The sequence below is a fragment of the Thamnophis elegans genome, chromosome 14 (genome assembly GCF_009769535.1).
Source record: "Thamnophis elegans isolate rThaEle1 chromosome 14, rThaEle1.pri, whole genome shotgun sequence".
NCBI classification, from domain to species: domain Eukaryota; kingdom Metazoa; phylum Chordata; class Lepidosauria; order Squamata; family Colubridae; genus Thamnophis; species Thamnophis elegans.
The window spans coordinates 964,501-985,557 of NC_045554.1; the positions used below are offsets into that span (position 1 = coordinate 964,501).

Here is a 21,057-nt window from a genome sequence, read left to right on the forward strand (position 1 = left end):
CCATTTGCAGTGGAGGGGCGGGGTGGGTGGGAAGACTAGGAGCATCACGGATGGGCTGAGGCTTGTGAGTGAAACACAGCCCAGCCACCATCCCATGATTGCAAAGAGTTCTTGGAAGAAGAACAAAGCGTAATTATTAATATACATCCAGAAAGAATTATAGGCGGGGAACCATGCAGAAAGTTTTGCCTGAGCTCCTGGAACTCAGAATGTTAAGATGGAAAGTTTGTACAGGCATCATCCCTTAGAGAGGACTTTAGAGCAGTGTTTCTCAACCTTGGCAACTTGAAGATGTCCGGACTTCAACTCCCAGAATTCCCCAGCCAGCGAAAAAGAAGATGCATTCATGGCAGCGAATGCTGGCTGGGGAATTCTGGGAGTTGAAGTCCGGACATCTTCAAGTTGCCAAGGTTGAGAAACACTGCTTTAGAGACTGCACCAGTGACCGCAAACCTTTTCAGCACCAGGTGCCAAGAAGGGACAGTGAGCATCCACATGTGGCACCGAGTGCCGAAAAGGGAGCACTTCGAGGGTGCGCTCATCTGGGCCACAACCAGGAAGAGGAGCTGCCCAGGGGCCATGCCTGTGCCCAAATATGGACCTCTGGTTTGGGGTGCATGCATGTGCGCTGGCCAGCAAGTCTCCTGGTTACTGCTGCGCCGATCAGCTGCCCAGCGTGCATGCTCACGCCATAAAACAAGGCCAGCTCTTCCGATTTCTGGCACTGACGCAGGCACAAAGGACAGCTGATCTTTGTGGAAGAGGAACGGTTGGCCATCACAGGACTAGGAAGACCAACATCTGATGAGAACTAAATCCTAAAGTAGGCAGGATATCCAAGCCCCCCCAAATCCTCCATGCTCTATAGCAGTGTTTCTCAACCTTGGCAACTTTAAGTCCTGTGGACTTCAACTCCCAGAATCCCCCAGCCAGCATAGCTGGCTGGGGGATTCTGGGAGTTAAAGTCCACAGGACTTAAAGTCGCCAAGGTTGAGAAACACTGCTCTGTAGGGACCATAACTTTTTGGGTGGAGGGTCTCAAAAGAACAAGCCTCCATATGTCCGAGGCCTGGTTTTGATGCTCTGCCGGAACCCCCAAATCCCCGATGAGTGAAGTTTGATCTCCTCGTGTTGCCTTTGTGTGTGAAGATGATTTCAGCTGCCCCCATTTCTCCCCCTGCGACTTAAAGCATCGCCAAAGGGTTTCAGGGGAAAAAACGGCTGCAAATTCCCCGAAGGGGTCTGGCCCAGGGGCCCTGCATGTGGAAAACCAGCCGAAGGGCTAGGAATGGAGGAGGCCTCCCTTTTCAAGGGCAGGAAACGAGTGTCCCCCCGACCCCTCGATGGATTCCATTAAAAGAGATGCACGTTCGGCCTGTAAAAGATTTCCCTAGTTGGAAGGGGGCCTCCGGGCAGGTTCCTGCACAGGCAGTCCAGGCAGAAACCTAATCATATTTTGAAATGTGTTTTTTTTTCCCCTTTCCCATTTCAACAGTGCACTGAACAGAAAAATGGGAGTTTTTGTGCTACCTGCCCAAAGGGCTTCAGAATTGATAACGCCACGCAGAGAGGAAACTCGGGGACAAAGAGACATTAGGGCTGGATGGCAGGAGCGTTTAATAGAAAAAAGAAGCAACAGTGGGGGGAAATATGTTGGTTGAAAGGAGACCAGGAGATGGCTAGTTTTGTAGAAGCAGCAGCTCAGACGTTCAGGAGAAACTGGGTGAAACCAGAGAAATCGAGGCAGGATCTGGAGATGGGAAGGGCCCGTAGCTCAACCGAAAACCCTCTTGGCAGGCAAGAAGTCCCAGGACTGAGCTTCTGAGCTTCCAAGAAGGGCTGGGGAAGAACGTTGACCTGGAAGCCAGGACATCTATAGCAACCTAGACTCTCTTAGCTGAGATAGACCAAGAGCCGTCCTGGGAGAAGGCAGGTTCTTGGGTTCTGCTCTCATTCAAGGGATTAGGGAGCATTTAGCTTCAAAAAGAGAATGGGTGGGCTCAGAAAGATCTGGTGTGTGACTGACACTCCGTAGCTTCTGTGTGTCTTGGTGGGATTGTGAGCAACCAGGGGTCGGGACAAGGACATTCCTTGCCAGCGATGGCAATAGGCCAAGGGGCATGTTAGAGGAGGAAGCTGGACTGTTAGGGCAGGAGTCTCCAAACTTGGCAACTTTCTGGCTTATGGACTTCAACTCCCAGAATTCCTCAGCCATCTGTGTTGAAGTCCACAAGTCTTAAAGTGGCCACGTTCGGAGACTCCGGTGTTAAGACAAGGAATTCCAGGGACGGTGGGAACGCAATCCTACAGGATGGCCTTGGAGGGCAGGGATTGGACCAAGTGGCATAATTACAGATTTGGGAGTGGGCAGGAGTGGAGATCGATGGGTCCAAAGCCCTCCGGCAGCCTCTGTGATTGGGTAGGAGTTGCAACCTGTGTCTTTCTGTCCAAAGTCCACACGTGTCATTGGCTTTTGAAAGCCAAGCATGTAGGGAAGTATATTGGACCATGGAAGAAAGTCAGAGAAGACCCGTTTCTACCGGCTAACAAGGGATGGCACCCGGAACATATGTTGCACATGACATGTGTCCATATTTTCCACCATCCAATGGTGATGAGTAGAAGACCTGGAAGTTTCTGATAACAGGGACACATTCTATGCCCAAAGAGATCTGATTCTCAGGTGGAATCTTGACCCCAGGTTCCTGCCACGATCCCCATGAGCTTTTGACCCAGCCTTAAGCTTCATAAAACTAGGCAGAAGGGAACCGAAAAGTATTTAGAATAATACATGGCCTCAGCTTGTCCCCTATTTGTCTGTGCAACAGCGTAAGCATTGGCTTCCTTGGGACTGTGCATTGGTTCTATGACCCCCATAACCAAGAGGGCAGTTATGTTCCCCAAACAGCCTATGTCTCCCCCAGAACCTTCTGTATCCCCCTTCTGAAGTGCATGAGTTGGCATCTCTTCTAATGGACGTTGCATGCAGAGTGGAACGTGGTGTGGTGTGGATGTCATGCTTTTTTCCTATGTCGTCAGTGTACTTTCAATGTAACATGTTCCCAAGCCGGGACTGCATGTTCCTTCTCCTCACATGCTGGGGATCTCTCCAGACCTTCTGCTTGCCTCTGACCTACTTGGGAGATCAACCAAGATCCATGGTGTCCTTTTTCTTCAGCTTGTGTGTCATGTCTATGTGTTCTACCTCTTTGTCAGAAGGAGATCACTACTTTGTCATGTATCTCTATTAAAGCAACACATTTACCTGGAACTGGAACCTATCCAGTATCCTGGGCTATATAATTCCCCTAATTCCCCTCTCTTCATCTAGGAATATTGTAGTTCTAGCGATCTGCAGGCCATGACCTCATGGGAAGTTGCCCTTCAGATTATTTTCTGGAGAACCCTGGAGGAGCATGTTGAGAATTCATCAAGGCTTTCCTTAAGGAGATCAGGGATTAGCCAATGTGGTCATTAGGATTGTTCCTCTCAGAAACACTAGGTAGACTTTAGGACATCATCACAGCACCTACAAGGTAAGAGTAAGCCCCAAAAGACCCCTAACACTCAGCAAGAACCACCGTCCAGTGTTTCAAAGACAGGAAGTGTATGGGTAGCTGTTGACCTGGATGAGTTAGAAGCTAATGGGGTCAACCAACAGCAAAGGATCAGAAGAGAAAGAAGCAAAGATGGGATGAAAACACGCTGGACATTTGCCCCAAAAGGGCAAAATGGGACAGGTGGAACATGAGATGCAGCACCATGGAGAGCTCCCCGTGAACCTCTCTTTCCCACAAGGTGAGGGACCAGATAGAATTCCCAAGGTCAACGAGAGATGGTTCATAGGGACTGATGGACCAGCATGAGCTCTTCTGGGTTCCCTGAGACAATGCTGAGGCAGGTGGTTACTGCCACCTTCAAAATACCTTCTGAGCTTGGAGTTTCCTTTGATGCTCTTGCTCCGAGGCCTTGGCGGTGACCAAGAGATATGGCGCCAGGGCTTGAGATCCAAGCTTCCAACACATACATTGGTTAGTGACTCTGACTTGAGTCCAGAATCCTTTGTGCTACCCAAGAGCTCCAGGAGGGAAATCGAGGGCTTCCCAAACCTAGAAAATCTTCACTGTGAGCTGCTCAGATCACATCCCAGCATGTTGTCTTTGGAGATTCTCAGTCCTCCCGGTCACGGTTGTCCCAAAGGGGCTTTTTCAAAAGGCAACCGGATCTTGTTTTCCCTCGAAGACGTTCCACTTCTCATCCAAGAAGCTTCTTCAGTTCTGACTGAACGGTGGAGGGCGGAAGGATTTATATTCCTTGCGGTCATCATCTGGTCAGAATGGAAGAAGCTTCTTGGATGAGAAGCGAAATGTCTTTCAAGGAACAACAAGGCCAAGTTGCCGTTCGAAAAAGCCCCTTTGGGAAACTCAGTATATTCTTACTCGGTTCTCCTCCCCTGGGGAGCAGCCCTTCACTTTTTGGGCTCCTTCCCCTCTTCACCCGGTGCTCAAGCAGAGCTCTCACAGCAGCTGTGCCTCTTAACCAGCCCCTCACCCACTCGACCCCTATCAAAATCCACCCCTTGCTGCCAGGATTAGCCCCGCTCGCCGCATTCTTCGGGAGCTGATGGACAGACTGTACCCAATTATCCTGAGAGCTCAAAGGCAGCCAGGCAGGAGAGAGGAAACCTTGCTTTGCGAGGCTTTTGAATGGCTTGCCTGGGAAACACACACAAACACACTTAAATGTCCCTTTTAGCCATGGAGGGAAGGGAGGGATTAATGGCTGAAGAGTTACCAGTCAGTCGGCTCCCTTTTGATGTGATTAGTCCTGCTTGCAGATTCCGATCGGTCCGTTGTCTTGCATCAGCAAAATCCTTGGCAGTGTAACAATCAGCTGGGAAGCATTAAAAGGGTCGAGGGGAGGAAGCAGAGGGTTGCAAATGAGTAGGTGGGCCCCTGGAGGAATTAGGAGGCTAACTCCAGCTCACCCAGCCTTTTTCTCCTCCCTCCCCCCTTCTTCTAACAACCAACTGCCTGCATCTCCCAGAATCAAATGGGGAAGATCGGACTCCCTCGGCCTGAGAATGACAGGCAGAATTCTGAATTTTTGAGAGGATTCCCCAAAGGGGTGAACAAAGTCCTAAACGACACCACAATGCTAAGACCAACAAATCATCTAGACCAGCCAGCGGTCTCCCAACTTGGCAACTTCAAGACTTGTGGACTCTAACTCCCAGAATCCCCCTGGCCAGTTGGGGAATTCTGGGAGTTGAAGTCCACAAGTCTTGAAGTTGCACCTCTGATCTAAATGAAGCCTCCAGTACGAGATTTCTACTTTTTCATTCTTGTGCCAGGTTTCCTCAGTCGGATGCCTTGAGATGCTTTAGATTTCATCCCCCATAATCCTCGCTGCCTAGGAATTATGGGCACTGAACCCCAATGTCCCTGAAGAGCACCAGCTTGGGGAAAGCTGTGTTGTCCTCCTCACATTTGAAAGAGAGTGGAGGCTCTTCGTAATCTATCGTTTCTCTGCTCCATCTCTTGTTTTAAGGGTTTGCTTTCATAAGATACCCCAATAATCCCACCCAAATCTTAGTTTTGGGACAGGCAGGGCCCCAGCCTTTTAAGACAAAGGTTTCATGATCTTGCAAACCTTCACCTCATGTCCAGGGACTCTGCAGCACAACAGAGTCCATCTCCATGTCTTGGTGGGCAGAGGAGGAGCCTCTGGGTGGCTTTGACTACAAAACCCACAATCCACGGAGCCGTGGACTGCATGCCCCTTGGACAAAACTCGCATGGTTTTGCGTGCCAGCATGGCTTGTGTTGGAGAAGGCCGAGGAGGCTGCCAGAAGCTGATGGGTCCCTGTTGGGTTTTTTCCTGCAGAAGCTCAGCGGCGTCCGTACTACGCCGATTATTCACCTGCCCGGAAATACATCCATTCGCTCTGCACCAGCCATTATCTGGACCTCTTCATCACTTTTATCATTGGGGTCAATGTCATCACGATGTCCATGGAGCACTTCGATCAACCCAAGGTAAAGGCAGCCTCTCTTGACTCCCCCGTAGCCCTGGTGGTGCCCAGGACTGGCAGTTCAGGAGCAAGCCAGGAGCAGGCACGTGGTCCCGGGGGGTCTGGAAGCCAAGGGCTGAGTGCCAGGAGCTGGTGCAGCTTCTTCAGAAGGCAGGCAGCAGGAAAGTCCTGGATGGATCCTGGTGGAACTTCCACGCTGAAGGTCAGGGCAGCTGATGCTTCGTCCAGAGGTCCCCTGAGATGCCTACATCTGCCAACTGCTGCAGGAGATCCCATACCTCCATTCCTTTTGCACAGACCCCGGTGGACCCTAACAAGCAGCCCACCCACCCACCCCCTCCTGTGTTTCCTTGCAGTCTCTAGAAGAGGCCCTGAAATATTGCAACTACTTGTTCACCTTCGTCTTCGTGGTCGAAGCCATCTTGAAACTGGTGGCCTTTGGCTTCCGGAGGTTCTTCAAGGACAGGTTGGAGATGGGATGGTGGTGGTGATGTCATTTGGGGAAGGGGGGGTGGGGGTGGTGGTATCGCCCCAATTGCAGGCTGCTGAATGAGCTCGGCCCCCCGGTGCCTCGCCCCCCCCCTCCCGCTCCTGCCTCCTGGTAGGTGGAACCAGCTGGATCTGGCCATCGTCCTGCTGTCCATCATGGGGATCACTCTGGAGGAGATCGAGATGAACGCCGCACTGCCCATCAACCCCACCATTATCCGCATCATGAGGGTGCTGAGAATTGCTAGAGGTGAGGGGCTTCTCTGAGGGAGGGTCTTTCTGAGTATCCCAGGAGTAGCTGCCATTGGGAGGTAGGCTACGCCTGAACGGGGAGGCTCCATTCTTCACCGACAGCCCTTCCCTTTGCTTTCCAGTGCTGAAGCTGCTGAAAATGGCCACGGGGATGCGGGCGTTGCTGGACACAGTGGTTCAAGCCCTCCCCCAGGTAAACCCAACAGCTGTGCAGATGTTAATCTTCCTTTCTCTTCTAAACATCACCCCCTCCTCCTCCTCCTGATATATTTTCAACTCCCAAGCCTCCAGCTTTCCAAAAATGTTCCATTTTGTCTCGCCCCAAGAGAGAAAAAATTACATGCCCAGAGGAATATATTGACACATTATTTCCCAACAGCACTGAGGACAACACTTCCAGCAGCTCAAAATGTTGTCCTCTTGTTTTTTCCCCTTTTAACTCAGCCCTTGAGATAAGGAGCCAACGCCTTTGAGTCCACAAGTTCTGAGGCCCTTTTTTTCCAAAGCTGGCTTCCTTTTTTGCACTCACATCAACGAAAAACGAGGCAGGGTCTCCCCTCTGGGATGCCACGGAATAGATGTTCTCGTGGCATGAAATGCCAGGGGTCCCTTTGCACTCTGCCCATGCCTCTGGAGCAGAGGAGAGCCATCCCCAGAAAGTCTCCTAATGCTCTGAAACACCCCCACCCCACCCCACAGTGGGGAAGGAGGCAAAACCCACAGCCAGCGAGATGCTTTTCGGAAGATGCTCTCCAGCCAGGCAAGGCATATCTATCTATCTATCTATCTATCTATCTATCTATCTATCTATCTATCTATCTATCTATCTATCATCTATCTATCTATCTATCTATCTATCTATCTATCTATCTATCATCTATCTATCTATCATCTATCTATCTATCTATCTATCTATCTATCTATCTATCTATCATCTATCTATGTATCATCTATCTATATCATCTATCTATCATCTATCTATCTATCTATCTATCATCTATCTATCTATCTACTTACCTACCTACCTACCTACCTATCATCCATCCATCTATCTATCTATCTATCTATCTATCTATCTATCTATCTATCTATCATCTATCTATCTATCTATCTATCTATCTATCTATCTATCTATCATCTATCTATCTATCTATCTATCTATCTATCTATCTATCATCTATCTATCTATCTATCTATCTATCTATCTATCATCTATCATCTATCTATGTATCATCTATCTATATCATCTATCTATCATCTATCTATCTATCTATCATCTATCTATCTATCTACTTACCTACCTACCTACCTACCTACCTATCATCCATCTATCTATCTATCTATCTATCTATCTATCTATCTATCTATCTATCATCTATCTATCTATCTATCTATCTATCTATCTATCTATCTATCTATATCTATCTTCTCTATTATCTACCTATCTATCCTATTATATCTATCTATCTATCTATCTATCTATCTATCTATCTATCTATCTATCTATCTATCATCTATCTATCTATCTATCTATCTATCTATCTATCTATCTATCTATATCTATCTTCTCTATTATCTACCTATCTATCCTATTATATCTATCTATCTATCTATCTATCTATCTATCTATCTATCTATCTATCTATCTATCATCTCCCTCCCTCATTCCCTCTCCCCCCTCCCTCTCCCACACACACACACACCAGCCACGGAGGGGGCAAGAAGAGGGTCTGCCTTTTGCATCTCCCTAAAAGCCTTCTGGGGGGGGCAAGGGGGCTCAGATTAAGCCTGCACCAAAAGCTCAAGCAATCAACTTGAGGATGAGCTGGGAAGGAGCATCTGGGGACAAAAACAGGCCAGAGGAACTCTGCCCTCCCTCTGGAATTCATTTGCAGGCAGCCCATGTGCTGGAGAGATAGTGGGACAAGGATGGGAAAAAATGCCGATAGATCCTCTCTTCCTCCTCCCCCCCCCTCCCAAAACAAAACCAAAATAAAAGTCCAATCCCTCCCCGTCCATTGAAACGCTGCCCTCCCTGATCCTCACCAGCACCACTCCCCTCCCCCCTCTCTTCACCCCTCTTCCCCTTTTCGGATGAGGCCTCTCCGCACATCCGGCCTGCCACCTGGCCCTGTGCTGGGGGAGAGCAGCTGAGGATTTCCCAGGAAATGGGGGTTTTCCAAGGGTTAACTGCTCAGGCACCAGCAGGCTGGAAAAATCATCATTTCTACAGTCCTGTAAACCCAAATCCAAGAGGAGAGCAGTGTCTCCACCTCTGCCCACTGGCTACTCCCCAGAAAACAGGGGAGGTAGGTGGGCTCCATGAGCTTCTCTCCCCTAAACCTTGCAGGTAGCAGGTGGCAGATCTGGGGGACTCCAAGGGCTCCTGAGTGGTCCTTAAAATGGACCTCCACCCTTAACCTGGAGCTTGGAGAAGAGACTCAGCTCCTCTTTTTATGTCCCCTAAAAGCAGCAGGCTGGACGTCACTGTAATTTAGTCGCCACCGTCTCTGTCTCTGTCTCTGTCTCTGTCTCTGTCTCTCTCTCTCTCTCTCTCTCTCTCTCTCTCTCTCCCTCCCTCCCTCCCTCCCTCCTTCCCTCTCCCTCTCTCTCTTAAGGAAACCGCTGTTTCCTGAAGTGCCTCACACCCTTGTTAAGCCCCAACATTGTCATCCTCTCAAGTGGCTGAAGGTTCCCAGCAGGAGAACGGCCACTTCTGCTTCCAGGCACTTGTCTGCAGAGCTCCGAGGAAGAAGAGCTGATAATTATGTAGGATGGGAGGAAGTCCTCTTGCCTGGGGCTTCGCAATCACAAGCAAGAAGGGGAAAGAGACACCCAGAGCAGGAGAATATTTGTAGCTCAGGGTTGGAATGAGGGGCCCCTCCTGCTCTCTGATTTCCTTGCAGATGTTTCACGACCCAAAAGCACTAGTTTGGGTCAGGGAGACGTCTGTGGTAAAACCAGCAAGCTCAGAGAGCACCAAGGACCCCACAATCCTCCTCCTCCTCCTCCTCCCTGAAACCCCACTCCCTCCTAGCACTGATGATGCTATCTAGTTTGGGTTATGAGATGTCTGCAGGAAAACCAGCGAGCACCGAGTGCATCGAGGAGCCCTCCACAAGGGGAAAAGGGTTGTGAATACAGGAGTTGTGAGAACTTCATCCCTGGAGGCTTTCAAGAAGAGACTGGACGGCCATCAGAAATGGTGTAGGGTCTCCTGCTTGGGCGGGGGGCTGGACTAGATGACCTACAAGGTCCCTCCCAACTCTGTGATTCTGTTATTCTGGTAGCTGGCTCTTTTCTCTTGGTGTCCAGGATCCTTCACGTGTCTCAGGTTGCATCATACAGGGAATGCTGCCTTAGGAAGGACCTCATGATGGGATTGCGCCCTATCTGCCCCCCAAGACTTGACTCCCATTTCTCCAGGGCTCTCTTTACCAGTCTAAGCTCTGGGAATTTCCTCTGAAGAGACCAATGCCAATGTCCAACCCTCGGGAAGTCTCTTAGCTGTACACCCAGCCCAGGTTCACCAGTCATGGTCGACCAAGGATGTCCTTCATGCTCCGCCTTAGGCTCTGTTGAAGGTGGCCCAAAGAGACAGGGCACATCCTTCTAATACCGTGTTTCTCAACCTTGGCCACTTGAAGATGTCTGGACTTCAACTCCCAGAATTCCCCAGCCAGCATTCGCTGGCTGGGGAATTCTGGGAGTTGAAGTCCAGACATCTTCAAGTAGCCAAGGTTGAGAAACACTGTTCTAATACTTCAGGCCGTTGCAAGCTTTGGGGAGACGTGCAAACTGGATAATCACTGTGCAGGTGTAGTTTGAGCTCCTACCTTTCTCTTAGTGAAGATCTGGCTCCTTCTCCAACAGACTCAGGTGGATGTAAGATGCAAGGACACCTTCGTTCCCCCAGTTATGTTTGCCTGAGTCACTGCCCATCCTCTCTAGAGCTGCCCAGGGGACACCAGGCTGGGGGAAGCTCCACTGCTTCTGGCTAAGGCTGGAAGTCCCACCTGAGCAAGATAAACATCCTTCTGTGACGTCAGCTTAACCTCTTGACTTTCTGACCATCTCCTTTCCTAGGTGGGGAACCTCGGCCTGCTATTTATGCTCCTTTTTTTCATCTACGCTGCCCTGGGGGTGGAATTGTTTGGGAAGTTAGGTGAGTCATCTTCTCCTTTTTCTGTTGCTTGGTGACCCTGTTAATATGCCAGCCAGACTATCTCTGCTGAAAGGGAGGAACGTAGCCAGATGTTCCCATGGCTTCCTTAAGGTGAGAGAACCCCCCAACCTTGCCATTGTCCAGCTCAACTAAGCTCCCACCACTGACCAGGCAAGCGGGCAAAGGGGATGCCAGAATCTGGTGGGTACCTCCAGAGAAGCATGGGGAGGGTCCGAATGAATCCCAGGGGAGCAAATGAAGAGGAGAGGAGAAGGTGCTCTTCAGAAAACAGAATGTTGGGAGTCAGATGATGGGACGCCCAGCTACCTCCAAGCCATCATTTGACTTTCTCCAAGCTTGTAGCTAAGAGTGGACTCATCCCCTTGCTCTTTCGTAGACTGCAGTGAGGAAAATCCTTGTGAAGGCCTCAGTCGGCATGCTACCTTCAACAACTTCGGAATGGCCTTCCTCACCCTCTTTAGGGTATCAACTGGGGACAACTGGAATGGGATCATGAAGGTAAGACCTCCACGTCACTTTCTGACCATGGCTGTACTTTAAGTTGACTTTAGACGTCACCCTGAGAGGCAGTTTGGGGGGGACCATGGCATTCATCTCCAACAATGGAGGTAGAGAAGACTCAAGGCCACCTGGCTTCACCCGCTTTGTGTATTATTTGCCAAAAATGAACGTCAAGACCAAAATAGAGAAATGCCCAATTCTGAGGGAAAGTAAAGCTTAATCTGTGGAAGTCCTGGTCTCCATTTAATGAGAGCCACCGGTCTGTATCCCTTGAAAAAGGAATGAGAAAACCCACAGGGGACATTCACCATGATGGCCATAAGTGCCTAGAGATGCCACCGAAGTTGCTATGAGTTTGGGGAAAGCTTTTCCATCCATTTCACCCATATTAGCTCCCAAAGACTGCTAGTTGGCCATTGATGGGCAGATGGGTCTTTAGTTCCATTACTGCTCAATGAAGCTCCATGTTTGCTCACCTCTAAATCCTGAATCTTTGGGAGAAAACGTAGGAAGACATTAAGATTTCTTCTCAGTTGACCCGTCCACCTGAAGTAAACCTTGCTCTCGTGTCCCTCTTCCAGGACACTCTCCGGGAATGCCACCGGGATGACAAGCACTGTCTCAGCTACCTGCCTCTCATCTCCCCTCTGTACTTCGTCACCTTCGTCCTCATCGCCCAGTTCGTCCTGGTCAACGTGGTGGTGGCTGTTCTGATGAAGCACTTGGAGGAAAGCAACAAGGAGGCGAAGGAAGATGCCGAGATGGACGCTGAAATCGAGCTGGAGATGTCCAGAGGGATCAGCACACCAGAAAGGACCATGGATGGGAGACAGACCCCTTCCAAGGGGGGTTCACCCCTGCTGGTGAAGCATCAAGTCATGGTAAATTGCCAGAGAAGGAGTCTGAAGGAACCTCCCTCCCCAGGTGTGGAAAAGAAAGGGGATGGGCCTCTTTGGGGTCATATCTATGGGATCTTTCCCCATTCCTCCTCTTCGGACACCTGTTGGGCTTTACACAAGTCAAACTGAAGAACTTTTCTGCACCTCCACTCATCCAGAAATGCAGTTGGCTGACCATCCTGCCATGAACGTATCTCAAAGCTGCCCGGAATTACCGGTTCCCAATTTCCCCAAAATCTCAACCTCCTTTCTTGCTGCCTTTCAGGGAGCTTCTGCTGCTGCTGGTGGTCTGAGGGACCCCCAGAACCTCCTGACTCTCCGCAAGATCTCGGTGGCAAGGATGCATTCGCTGCCCAATGACAGCTACATGTTCCGTCCTGTGATGCCTGCCAAACCCCCCTTCCCACTCCACGAAGGGGAGTTAGAAGCCTTCTCCTACAGGTCACCTCGAGGTAAGGCACCAGGATCCGGGCCTGCTGAGATTCCTGCCAAGCGGTTTAAGTTGTAGTGTGTACACAACTTCCAAAGGAAGACCTCTGGCGCCAAAGCATGGCACGGGGTTCAGGATAAAAGGGGATAACATTGTTTTGAGCAGGCACTTATGGAGATGCTATGAATGGCTGGATGTTTTCCACCGAAAGGCAAACATTCTCTCTGCCAAGATGAAGGGCTCCACTCTGGAGACGGTGGAAAGACCCCAAAAGGTCACCAGGGGAAACAAGATGTTTCCTTCAGACATTTGCTCAGCTTTGGATGAAAGAAAGAGTTTCTGAGGAATAATTTCCTTCCTTGCTCTTCCAGGGTCCGTCACATCCATCCATTCTCAGCCGGTGGTCACTTCGTCATTGAGGATCCCACAGCTGGCCTTCCGCCCAACAACGCCCCCTCCTGGCCACAACATGGGAGCTCCGTGGAAGCTTCTACCCCCTCGCCCTGCCCCTCGCACCCCCAGTTTCAACAGACTGCTGTACAGACAGGTCAGCTTCCCGGTCTCTGGGCGCTCTCTAGTTTTGGGGGGAGGCAGAAAGGTGCTTGAGAGCCCACGGAGAGGACGGGAAATGTCTTCAGGTCCAGGAAGCGCAGCTGACCTTCAGAAGATGCTCCATCGCTGGAGATTCTTAAGAGAAGACTGGACAGCCACTTGTTTGGAGTGGTATAGGGTCTCCTGCTTGAGCAGAGGGCTGGACTAGAAGACCTCCAATTCGCAATTCACAATTTAATGGGTTTAATGAGGACCCCGGGCGGCTTACAAATACAAAATGAAGTAAAATAACACACAGGGGGAGAATACAAACAAAATAAACAATTTGAAAAACACAACATACATTCGGTTTAACTGGGGGTTGAACCTGATTTGGAAATCAGCAACCCCAGGCCTGTCGGAACAGCCAGGTCTTGGTGGCTTTTTGGAAGGCCACGAGAGTGTGAAGGGTCCGGATCTCTGCTGGTAGATCGTTCCACAGAGCCGGAGCAGCTACAGAAAAGGCTCTCCCCTGAGTGGTCGCCAGTCGGCATTGTCCGGCCGACGGCACCCGGAGGAGGCCCAGCCTGTGGGTTCTTTTCGGACGTTGGGAGGTGTGTAGCAGGAGACGGTCTCTCAGATATCCAGGTCCAGTGCCATGTAGGGCTTTAAAGGTAATCACCAGCACTTTGTAGCGCGTCCGGAGACTAATAGGGAGCCAGTGCAGCTCACGGAGGATAGATGTAACACGGGTGTACCGAGGTACACCCGATATCGCTCGCACGGCTGCATTCTGGACCAACTGCAGTCTCCGAACACTCTTCAAGGGCCCAAGGGCCCTTCCAGCTCTATTCTGATTAGGACAAAGTGGAGTCAAGGGCTGTAGAGCAGAGACAATGCAGGAGGAAGCCCAGAGTTCAGGACAGAGATCAAAGGAGAGGGAGAGATGCTTCCAGTGTGACCCCAGCCTGGGTCCTGTGTCTGGAAACGGCCCCTTGCCATTCATTCCCATATGGCTCTTGTTGAGTCAGCAGACCCTCAACTGCTCTCTGACTCATGAGGCAGCCAACTGCTGGATCGGGCCCCTCCGCCTCCAGCTCTTCCACATCCTGAGAGGCAATGCCGCTGTGATACTCTTGGTCTGTGCAGGTAGAAGCTGGCGTGCTCAGGGGGCCGAGGGTTGGACCGGCTGCTCCAGGCATCTGCAAGTGGCTTCAGAGAAGTCACTTCCATGCAAGGGGGGTTTCCCGGGGAAGGTCCCACTTTGACCCTAGATTCCCATGTTGATTCAAGGCTTCAGGGAGGAGACCCCCAGAGAGGACAGGACCCCAATTGTCTCGAAACATGGAGCCCTTCTTGGATGCGTAGGGCCTCCTTGGGTTGGACATGCTTACTGTTTTCAATCTCTTCGTTTTGCAGGAGGCCGTCCGGAAGGACTCCTTGGATAGCTCAGCGGTGGAGTCAAAGCCCTGCGCCCAGGGAGAGATGCGTGAAAACCCACCCCTGAAAAAGTTGTCTCACAGTATTTTGGGGGCCCCTCAGCCACCCCCAGCCCCCACATCCCTCCCAGGCAGTCCTCCCCTTGCCCAGCCCTCCCCTCCATGCCCTTCAAGCATCCAGACCGCCAGGGACAACTTCAGCCAGCACAACATCTCAGAGAGGAGGTCCACCCACAGCAGCCTCCTGGACAGCTCCCTCTTCGAGTCCTCCGACTTGGCGGACGAAGAGGTCAGCCACATCAACAGCTCTGCCGGGGATTGGGGGGCGCAGCTGGAGAGCCGGGACTGCTCGGACTCCCCTTTCGTCTCCCCGGCGCCATCTCCTGTCCCCTTCAGGAATTGCAGCACAACCAGCTTGACCATGGGGAAGGGCAAGGAGAAGGACCTGAAGAAGTTCTACAGCGTGGACACCCGGGGGTTCTTGGCCAAGCCGACGTGGGCGGATGACCAGCGACGGCACTCCATCGAGATCTGCCCTTCGGTCGGCCACGGGGATCGCGGCTTCGCAGAGTCCTCTGAAAGGAGGAGGCTGCCTCTCCAGATGCAGTCGGAGTCCGAGTACCTGCATGGCATCCGGAGGAAGAAGAAAATGAGCCCTCCCTGCATCTCTATCGACCCTCCCATGGAGGAAGACAGCAGCGCCACCACGACGCGCAACAAAGCCTCTGAGAACAGCCTGCTGAGACGGAGGACGCCCTCCTGTGAATCCACGGCCTACAGGGACTCCTTGGAGCTGGCCGAGGGTCAGCCTGGAGAACTGGCCTGCAAGGCAGACCGCCGGGCACCCCCAGCCTGCCGAGGGGAACATTTAACCATCCCGAACTTCTCCTACAAGCCGACGGACCCTGGTTCCATGGGGGAAACCTGTAAACACCTCTCGGAGAGCAACCAATCTGCGGGGCCCTCTGTGGACTCCCCACCAGAGGGCCCAGAGCTGCCACAAACAGACCCCCCAGAGACTCAGGGTGACCCCTCTGAGGCAAACCAAGAAGGACTCGGAGGGGGCAAGAAATGTCCCCTCCCGCAACACGGACAGGTTCCAGGGACCCCAAGCAACACAGAAGAGGGTGTGGACGAGCCGGTATAGCTTCCATGGGGGTGGTCTTTGGTGAACTTTAAGGGCTTTGCCACCACATGTGGCTTCGAAGAGGAGAACAGGTTGGAAAGCCACCCTCTCCACGGCTGATGCTGACCCCAAGACCCTCGGTTTCTCCTCACTGTGAAGGTCTGGTTAGTGTAGACACGGAACCGAAGTCCCAGAGAAGCTCCAGGTGTCCCAAGAGGTTGAGGGGTAACCGGAAGGAGCCCGATTTCCTTCCCGCCCAGCACAAGGAGAAGCTGTTCCAATGTTCCTTTTCCTCCCTCTTCCTCCCCTTCCCCCTCACCCAGCGTGGCCTCGGACCCCTCCAGGGGGGTCGCAGACCTTTCTTTTATCTTTTTTAAAGGCAACCCGGGGTTGGTTCAGAAAAACTCCTTTTTCCGAAAGGGCACCTTTCCTTATTGCACGAAAAGCGGCCGCGGGAAGCCCCCGTGAACAGGCAGAAAGCGAGTTGTATATTGTTCTGTATATCAGCAGTTACTATAAATAGAAAAACATGTATTTGAGATTTTTTTTAAAAGGGAAAAAAATGAAGAAATCACATACATCACAGGCAGACACATCGCGACAGACACACACACATCGCCAGAAAGGTCCACAAGGAAGCTCTCTGTCAGGGGCATGTTTTTGCAGAAAACCCACCCGTCAGGACGACCCCAGAGACATCGGCCGGAGGCGCTGAGCGCCCCCCACTCCACCTAGTTACACCACCGTGCACCAACCACCGTCCATTCTGAAGACCAGTGGATCCGCCCTTCGCGTCCATTTTCCCGTCCTTACGAGCCAAGGTCCCCCAAGTCGGCAACGTTAAGACCTGTGGACTTCAGTCCCCAGAGAGAGTTCCTCAGAAATGGGGGATTCTGGGAGTGGAAGTCCACAGTGTTTTAAAGTGGTCGAAAGAGGGAGACCCCTACCTTGTGGGGTGCCCTTAACCCTGCCAGTTCCAGCTGGATCAGGCTTCCCGTGGGAGGGTGACTCGATCCGTTTCGTTTCGTGTCTGCATTCACGTCCGATCCTCAGCGGAGCAATGTCTGCGTAGGTTGGATGTGGAGGCCTCACCACCACATCCACTGTCGTCTTTTCGGTTTGGCCTCCGTCCCTTCATTTTCCTTCGCTGCTCACATCATGCCTTGCCAGCTTTCTTCTGGTCCTTCCTCCTCGTTCCGCAAAAAGGGGAAAAGAAAAAGAAAAAAAACCAAAACCACTACTGAATTGTAGCCAGTGCAATAACAATTAAGTTATTAATTCTTCTTATGGGTAAAAGAATCTCTCTTTTTTATGGTGATGAATAATAATAATAATAATATTTTACATATACTCAAGCGATGTTGTATTTTCCCCCCCTTTCCCTCCCGCCCCTCCTCTCTGTTTTCCTATGGAATTCAGGTGAAACGCTGCAATAATCCGAACTTTTAAAAGTGCACAACGAAAAGTAAAGAAGGAGATTTCCAAAGTCAGTAGGAAAAGAAGAAAAAAAACAACCAAATAAATAGTAAACTATTTAAAAGTTTCAATTTTATTTGCGGCATTCAGGGAATTATATCCTAAAGATCTCCAATCAGCAGAGGTTGGCTTGCTTGGGGCTTATTCTTTGTAGGCCACAGAATTCTGGAAAAACACACACACACACACAACCCATTGCGTTCCAGCCCAAAAAGTAAACATTATGGGACAAGTAGAGAAAAACTCGATTTTTTTTTTCATCTGGCATGGAGGAAAAGCAAATCTGGAAACTGTCCCCTGCTGGTACCCCTGAGATTTGTTTCTGGAGCTGATGTAAAATCCTGGGGTTGGGCTGGGGGCTTAAAGGGAGCTCTGTGGGTGGGACAGCCAAAATGCCAGGCCAATGGAGGAAATGGGAAGCAGCCTTCTGCCAGGGCCCGAGTGGGTTGGCCTGGCACCCCGCCGTCTCCAGTTCAGAAGGGCCCCTGGCAGTATCTCAGCGCAAACTCTGGGGGCTCTATGGATTCCCTTCTGATGGTGGGTGAACCCAGCATGGCAGGCTTAAACTGAGGTTGCTTCTCCCTCTGGAGTCTTGCCAAGTGGTGGACACAAGGTGAGCTCCTCAAAGCATCCGGGCGGTCCCGGGTTCAAGCAACAGAAGAAACGCAGCTCCTTTCCCCGTCTGTGGGAAGGCTGGGTGGGCTGGTGCCAAGAAGCCATTTCGGTCCTTGCCCGACCAGAGTGGGCCTCTTCCTTCTCCCAGGACACGTTCCCCAGAGGGAGGGAGGCCTTGCCAGATGTGTCTGTTCTGTTTTCCCCCGACAGGCCTTTTCTCCAGGATTAATGTGGGAATTGACCTCCCGGAGTTGGTCCTCCCTCGCGTGTGGATCCTCAGGGATCCGAGCCACATGGAGAGAAACCCGAGGAGGTCAAGGAAGCAAACCTCCGCCTGGTCACTTCTGACCCCGACCCCTTTCCCAAGGATTAAAAACCAAGGCACTCACACAAAACGGGGAAGTCAGGGGGCTTGGTTTTTTTTTTAAACAACTCAAAAAAAGAAGTTCTCTCCAAATATAACTTGGTGTTTGTTTGGGCCAGTGGTATAAATACAGAGGAAGCAGGGGTTACATCAGCTGAAGCAAATAATCTCTTTTCCATACTTAATTGGGTACCATTAGGGCTTCTGAAGGTTTGCAGTGCAAGAGAGAGGGGGAGGGAAAGAAGGAAGGGAAGGGAAGTAGGAAAGGGAGGGACAGGGATGGAGGGAAGGGAGGGAAGAGAAGGGAGGGGGAAGGGAATGGGAGGGATGGAGGGGAGAAAAGAAGGGAGGGGAGGAAGAGAGGAAGGAAGTGCAAGAGGGAAACTTAAAGAATAGCAGCCATTATGATTTACTGTATCATAATGGCTGCTATTTACGGCTGTATCAGAAAGCCGTAAAAGCTTTCTGAAGTCAGATTTAATGGAGAATGTCAATTGAATTATTTATCCCCAAGAGCCTGTACAAATATTGAGGAAGATTATTAGCCTTTATGCCACTTCCAACGTCTTCCAACGACGAGGGATTAAATATGATTTTTCACTGAATGAGGACAGCATCCACAATTGTCCAGGGACAGGAGAGGGGGGGGGGGGCTTTAAGCAAAGGAGGAATGCAGAGAGAGAGAGAATTTCAAGCCAATGAAATTAGACTTCTCCTCTCTAAGCATTAAGCAACCCATTATTCCAGGTGAGGCAGATATCAATGACTCATCATTACAGTCCATGCAAAGATACGGCAGTTTTCTGCAACTCAGCCGTCTCTTACGATAACCGCCAACTCCAGAAAGGAAATAAAGAAGTTAAGAACCTAAGCTGGATTGGATTCTGGGCCCATCTCCCTTCTTGTGTGTCCAAGGAAGCCCACCACTCCCTTGCCAGGTGGCCTTCAAGGACGGTCTTCCCACCATCAAGGCTAAGAGTGGTTGATCCCCAAGACTTTCATGCATTAGTGCAACGTGTTTTTGAGCCAAGTTGGTGGCTGTCCCCACGGAGGACCACTTGCCCAACCAACCCCCCAAGGGAGCCCACTGGTCTCCCAGGAAGGTGGCTTGACCAACCTGTTGACCAAGAAGTAGAGATCACCCTTCTCTTGATTGTTTAGGTCAAGGGTGGTCAACCCTGACCCAGGAAGACTCCAGATGTGACCGAAGGGCCAAGTGGCTGACCATCTCAACGGGGGGCCCATTCTCAAGCGGAGTTCCAGAGTTCTGGCTGGCAGGATCGAGAGGGTTAATGGATCGTCCCTGAGAAGGAGCACCCGCCTGTCAAACCACTTCCTTTGATGCTGGAGTGAGCCATTAATTAAGGCAGGAGGACAGGTACTCAAAGCGCCTTTCAGAACCAGCTGTGCCGAAGAGGGACAGAAATGCAGACGCCAACAAAGAGGCCTGTCCTTGCCTTCCCTTTTTTTCCTCCCCGTTGAAAGAATTAGGATTTATATACTTTGCTTTCTTCCAGAGACGGCTTTGATTTATGCTTCTTGTACAAGACAACATTGCTGCACAAACAGGGAAATGAGAAATAGGAGGAAATCATGTTTTCAGCCTTGGCAAAAAAAAAGAAACAACACTCAGCCATCACAAAGGCGAAGTGGGTGGAGGAGGGATCTGAAATGGGATCTGCTGATTACAACCGAGAGATCTAAATCCCCAGGAAGGCTTCGTTTTGCCACCAGAACGTCACTGCTGCACAAAAGCAATGGGGGTGGGGGCTGCAACGCCAGGAATTCCCCCCCCCCATGGCAAGCTAAGGATCGGATGCCCCTGTCCTTCTGATGGTGGAGCCAAAGGTCTGTTTCGGTAACCTGGGCTGCCCTCCAAGAGGCCAAAAGTCCTGTGTGGGTTGCAGACTGAACACTAAGAGAAATAGCTGAGCAGCCCTTGGCTGGGGCTTTAAGGGGGATACCATGAGGACAAAGCCCTCTCTATGAGCACACACGCTGTTGCAAGCTGCCCTCCTGGTTTCCAACACACACATGCGTGCTGCCCAGCTGGTCTTCACGGGTGCTGGAGCCCCAGAAAACAGCACCAAAAACAGCCCAAAAACAAGCATGAAAATGCCTGAAATGCCCCCCCCAAAACAGCCTGAAAATAGCCTGGAAAACGGCCTGAAAATGGTCCCCAGAACAGCCCCAAAACGGGCATGTGCGTGCCGGCCAGCTGGTCTTTGGGTTTCTGGTGTGTGCATGCACACGCACATGTATGCACGGTTCGCCATCACTGACCTAAACTCTTATGCCCGCTTGGTGAAGTCAGGAATAATGGATTCCAAGGTTTTGCGGTCATTAGCAGAGCTGCTGCGACACCCACATCACTGTCCTTCTCAACGTTGGCCAATAATCCGAGGTGGCGCAGTGGTTAGGGTGCTGTACTGCAGCCACTTCAGCTGACTGCTAGTTCTGCAGTTCGGCGGTTCAAATCTCACCGGCTCAAGGTTGACTCAGCCTTCCATCCTCCCGAGGTGGGTAAAATGAGGACCCGGATTGTTGTTGGGGGCAATATGCTGACTCTGTAAACCACTTAGAGAGGGCTGAAAGCCCTATGAAGTGGTATATAAATCTAACTGCTATTGCTATAATCCCCCAGGTGTCCTCATCCACCATTGAGAGGGATGAAACGCACCCGTTCCCTTCCCTATGGAAGATACTTCCATTCCC

At 51.0% G+C, this 21,057-nt stretch overlaps 1 protein-coding gene across 1 annotated transcript in view; it reads left to right on the forward strand.

The window, feature by feature from the left end:
- The window catches only part of CACNA1H (calcium voltage-gated channel subunit alpha1 H), a 71,842-nt gene extending 54,483 nt beyond the window's left edge, over positions 1–17,359 (forward strand). The window contains exons 24-33 of the mRNA XM_032231304.1: positions 5,887–6,038; positions 6,391–6,500; positions 6,640–6,773; positions 6,898–6,968; positions 10,862–10,940; positions 11,338–11,459; positions 12,044–12,343; positions 12,627–12,813; positions 13,163–13,338; positions 14,742–17,359. Of these exons, the coding sequence (XP_032087195.1) occupies positions 5,887–6,038; positions 6,391–6,500; positions 6,640–6,773; positions 6,898–6,968; positions 10,862–10,940; positions 11,338–11,459; positions 12,044–12,343; positions 12,627–12,813; positions 13,163–13,338; positions 14,742–15,908 (2,498 nt within the window). The 3' untranslated portion in view covers positions 15,909–17,359. The remainder of the gene's footprint in view (positions 1–5,886; positions 6,039–6,390; positions 6,501–6,639; positions 6,774–6,897; positions 6,969–10,861; positions 10,941–11,337; positions 11,460–12,043; positions 12,344–12,626; positions 12,814–13,162; positions 13,339–14,741) is intronic.
- The last annotated feature ends 3,698 nt before the right edge of the window (positions 17,360–21,057 follow it).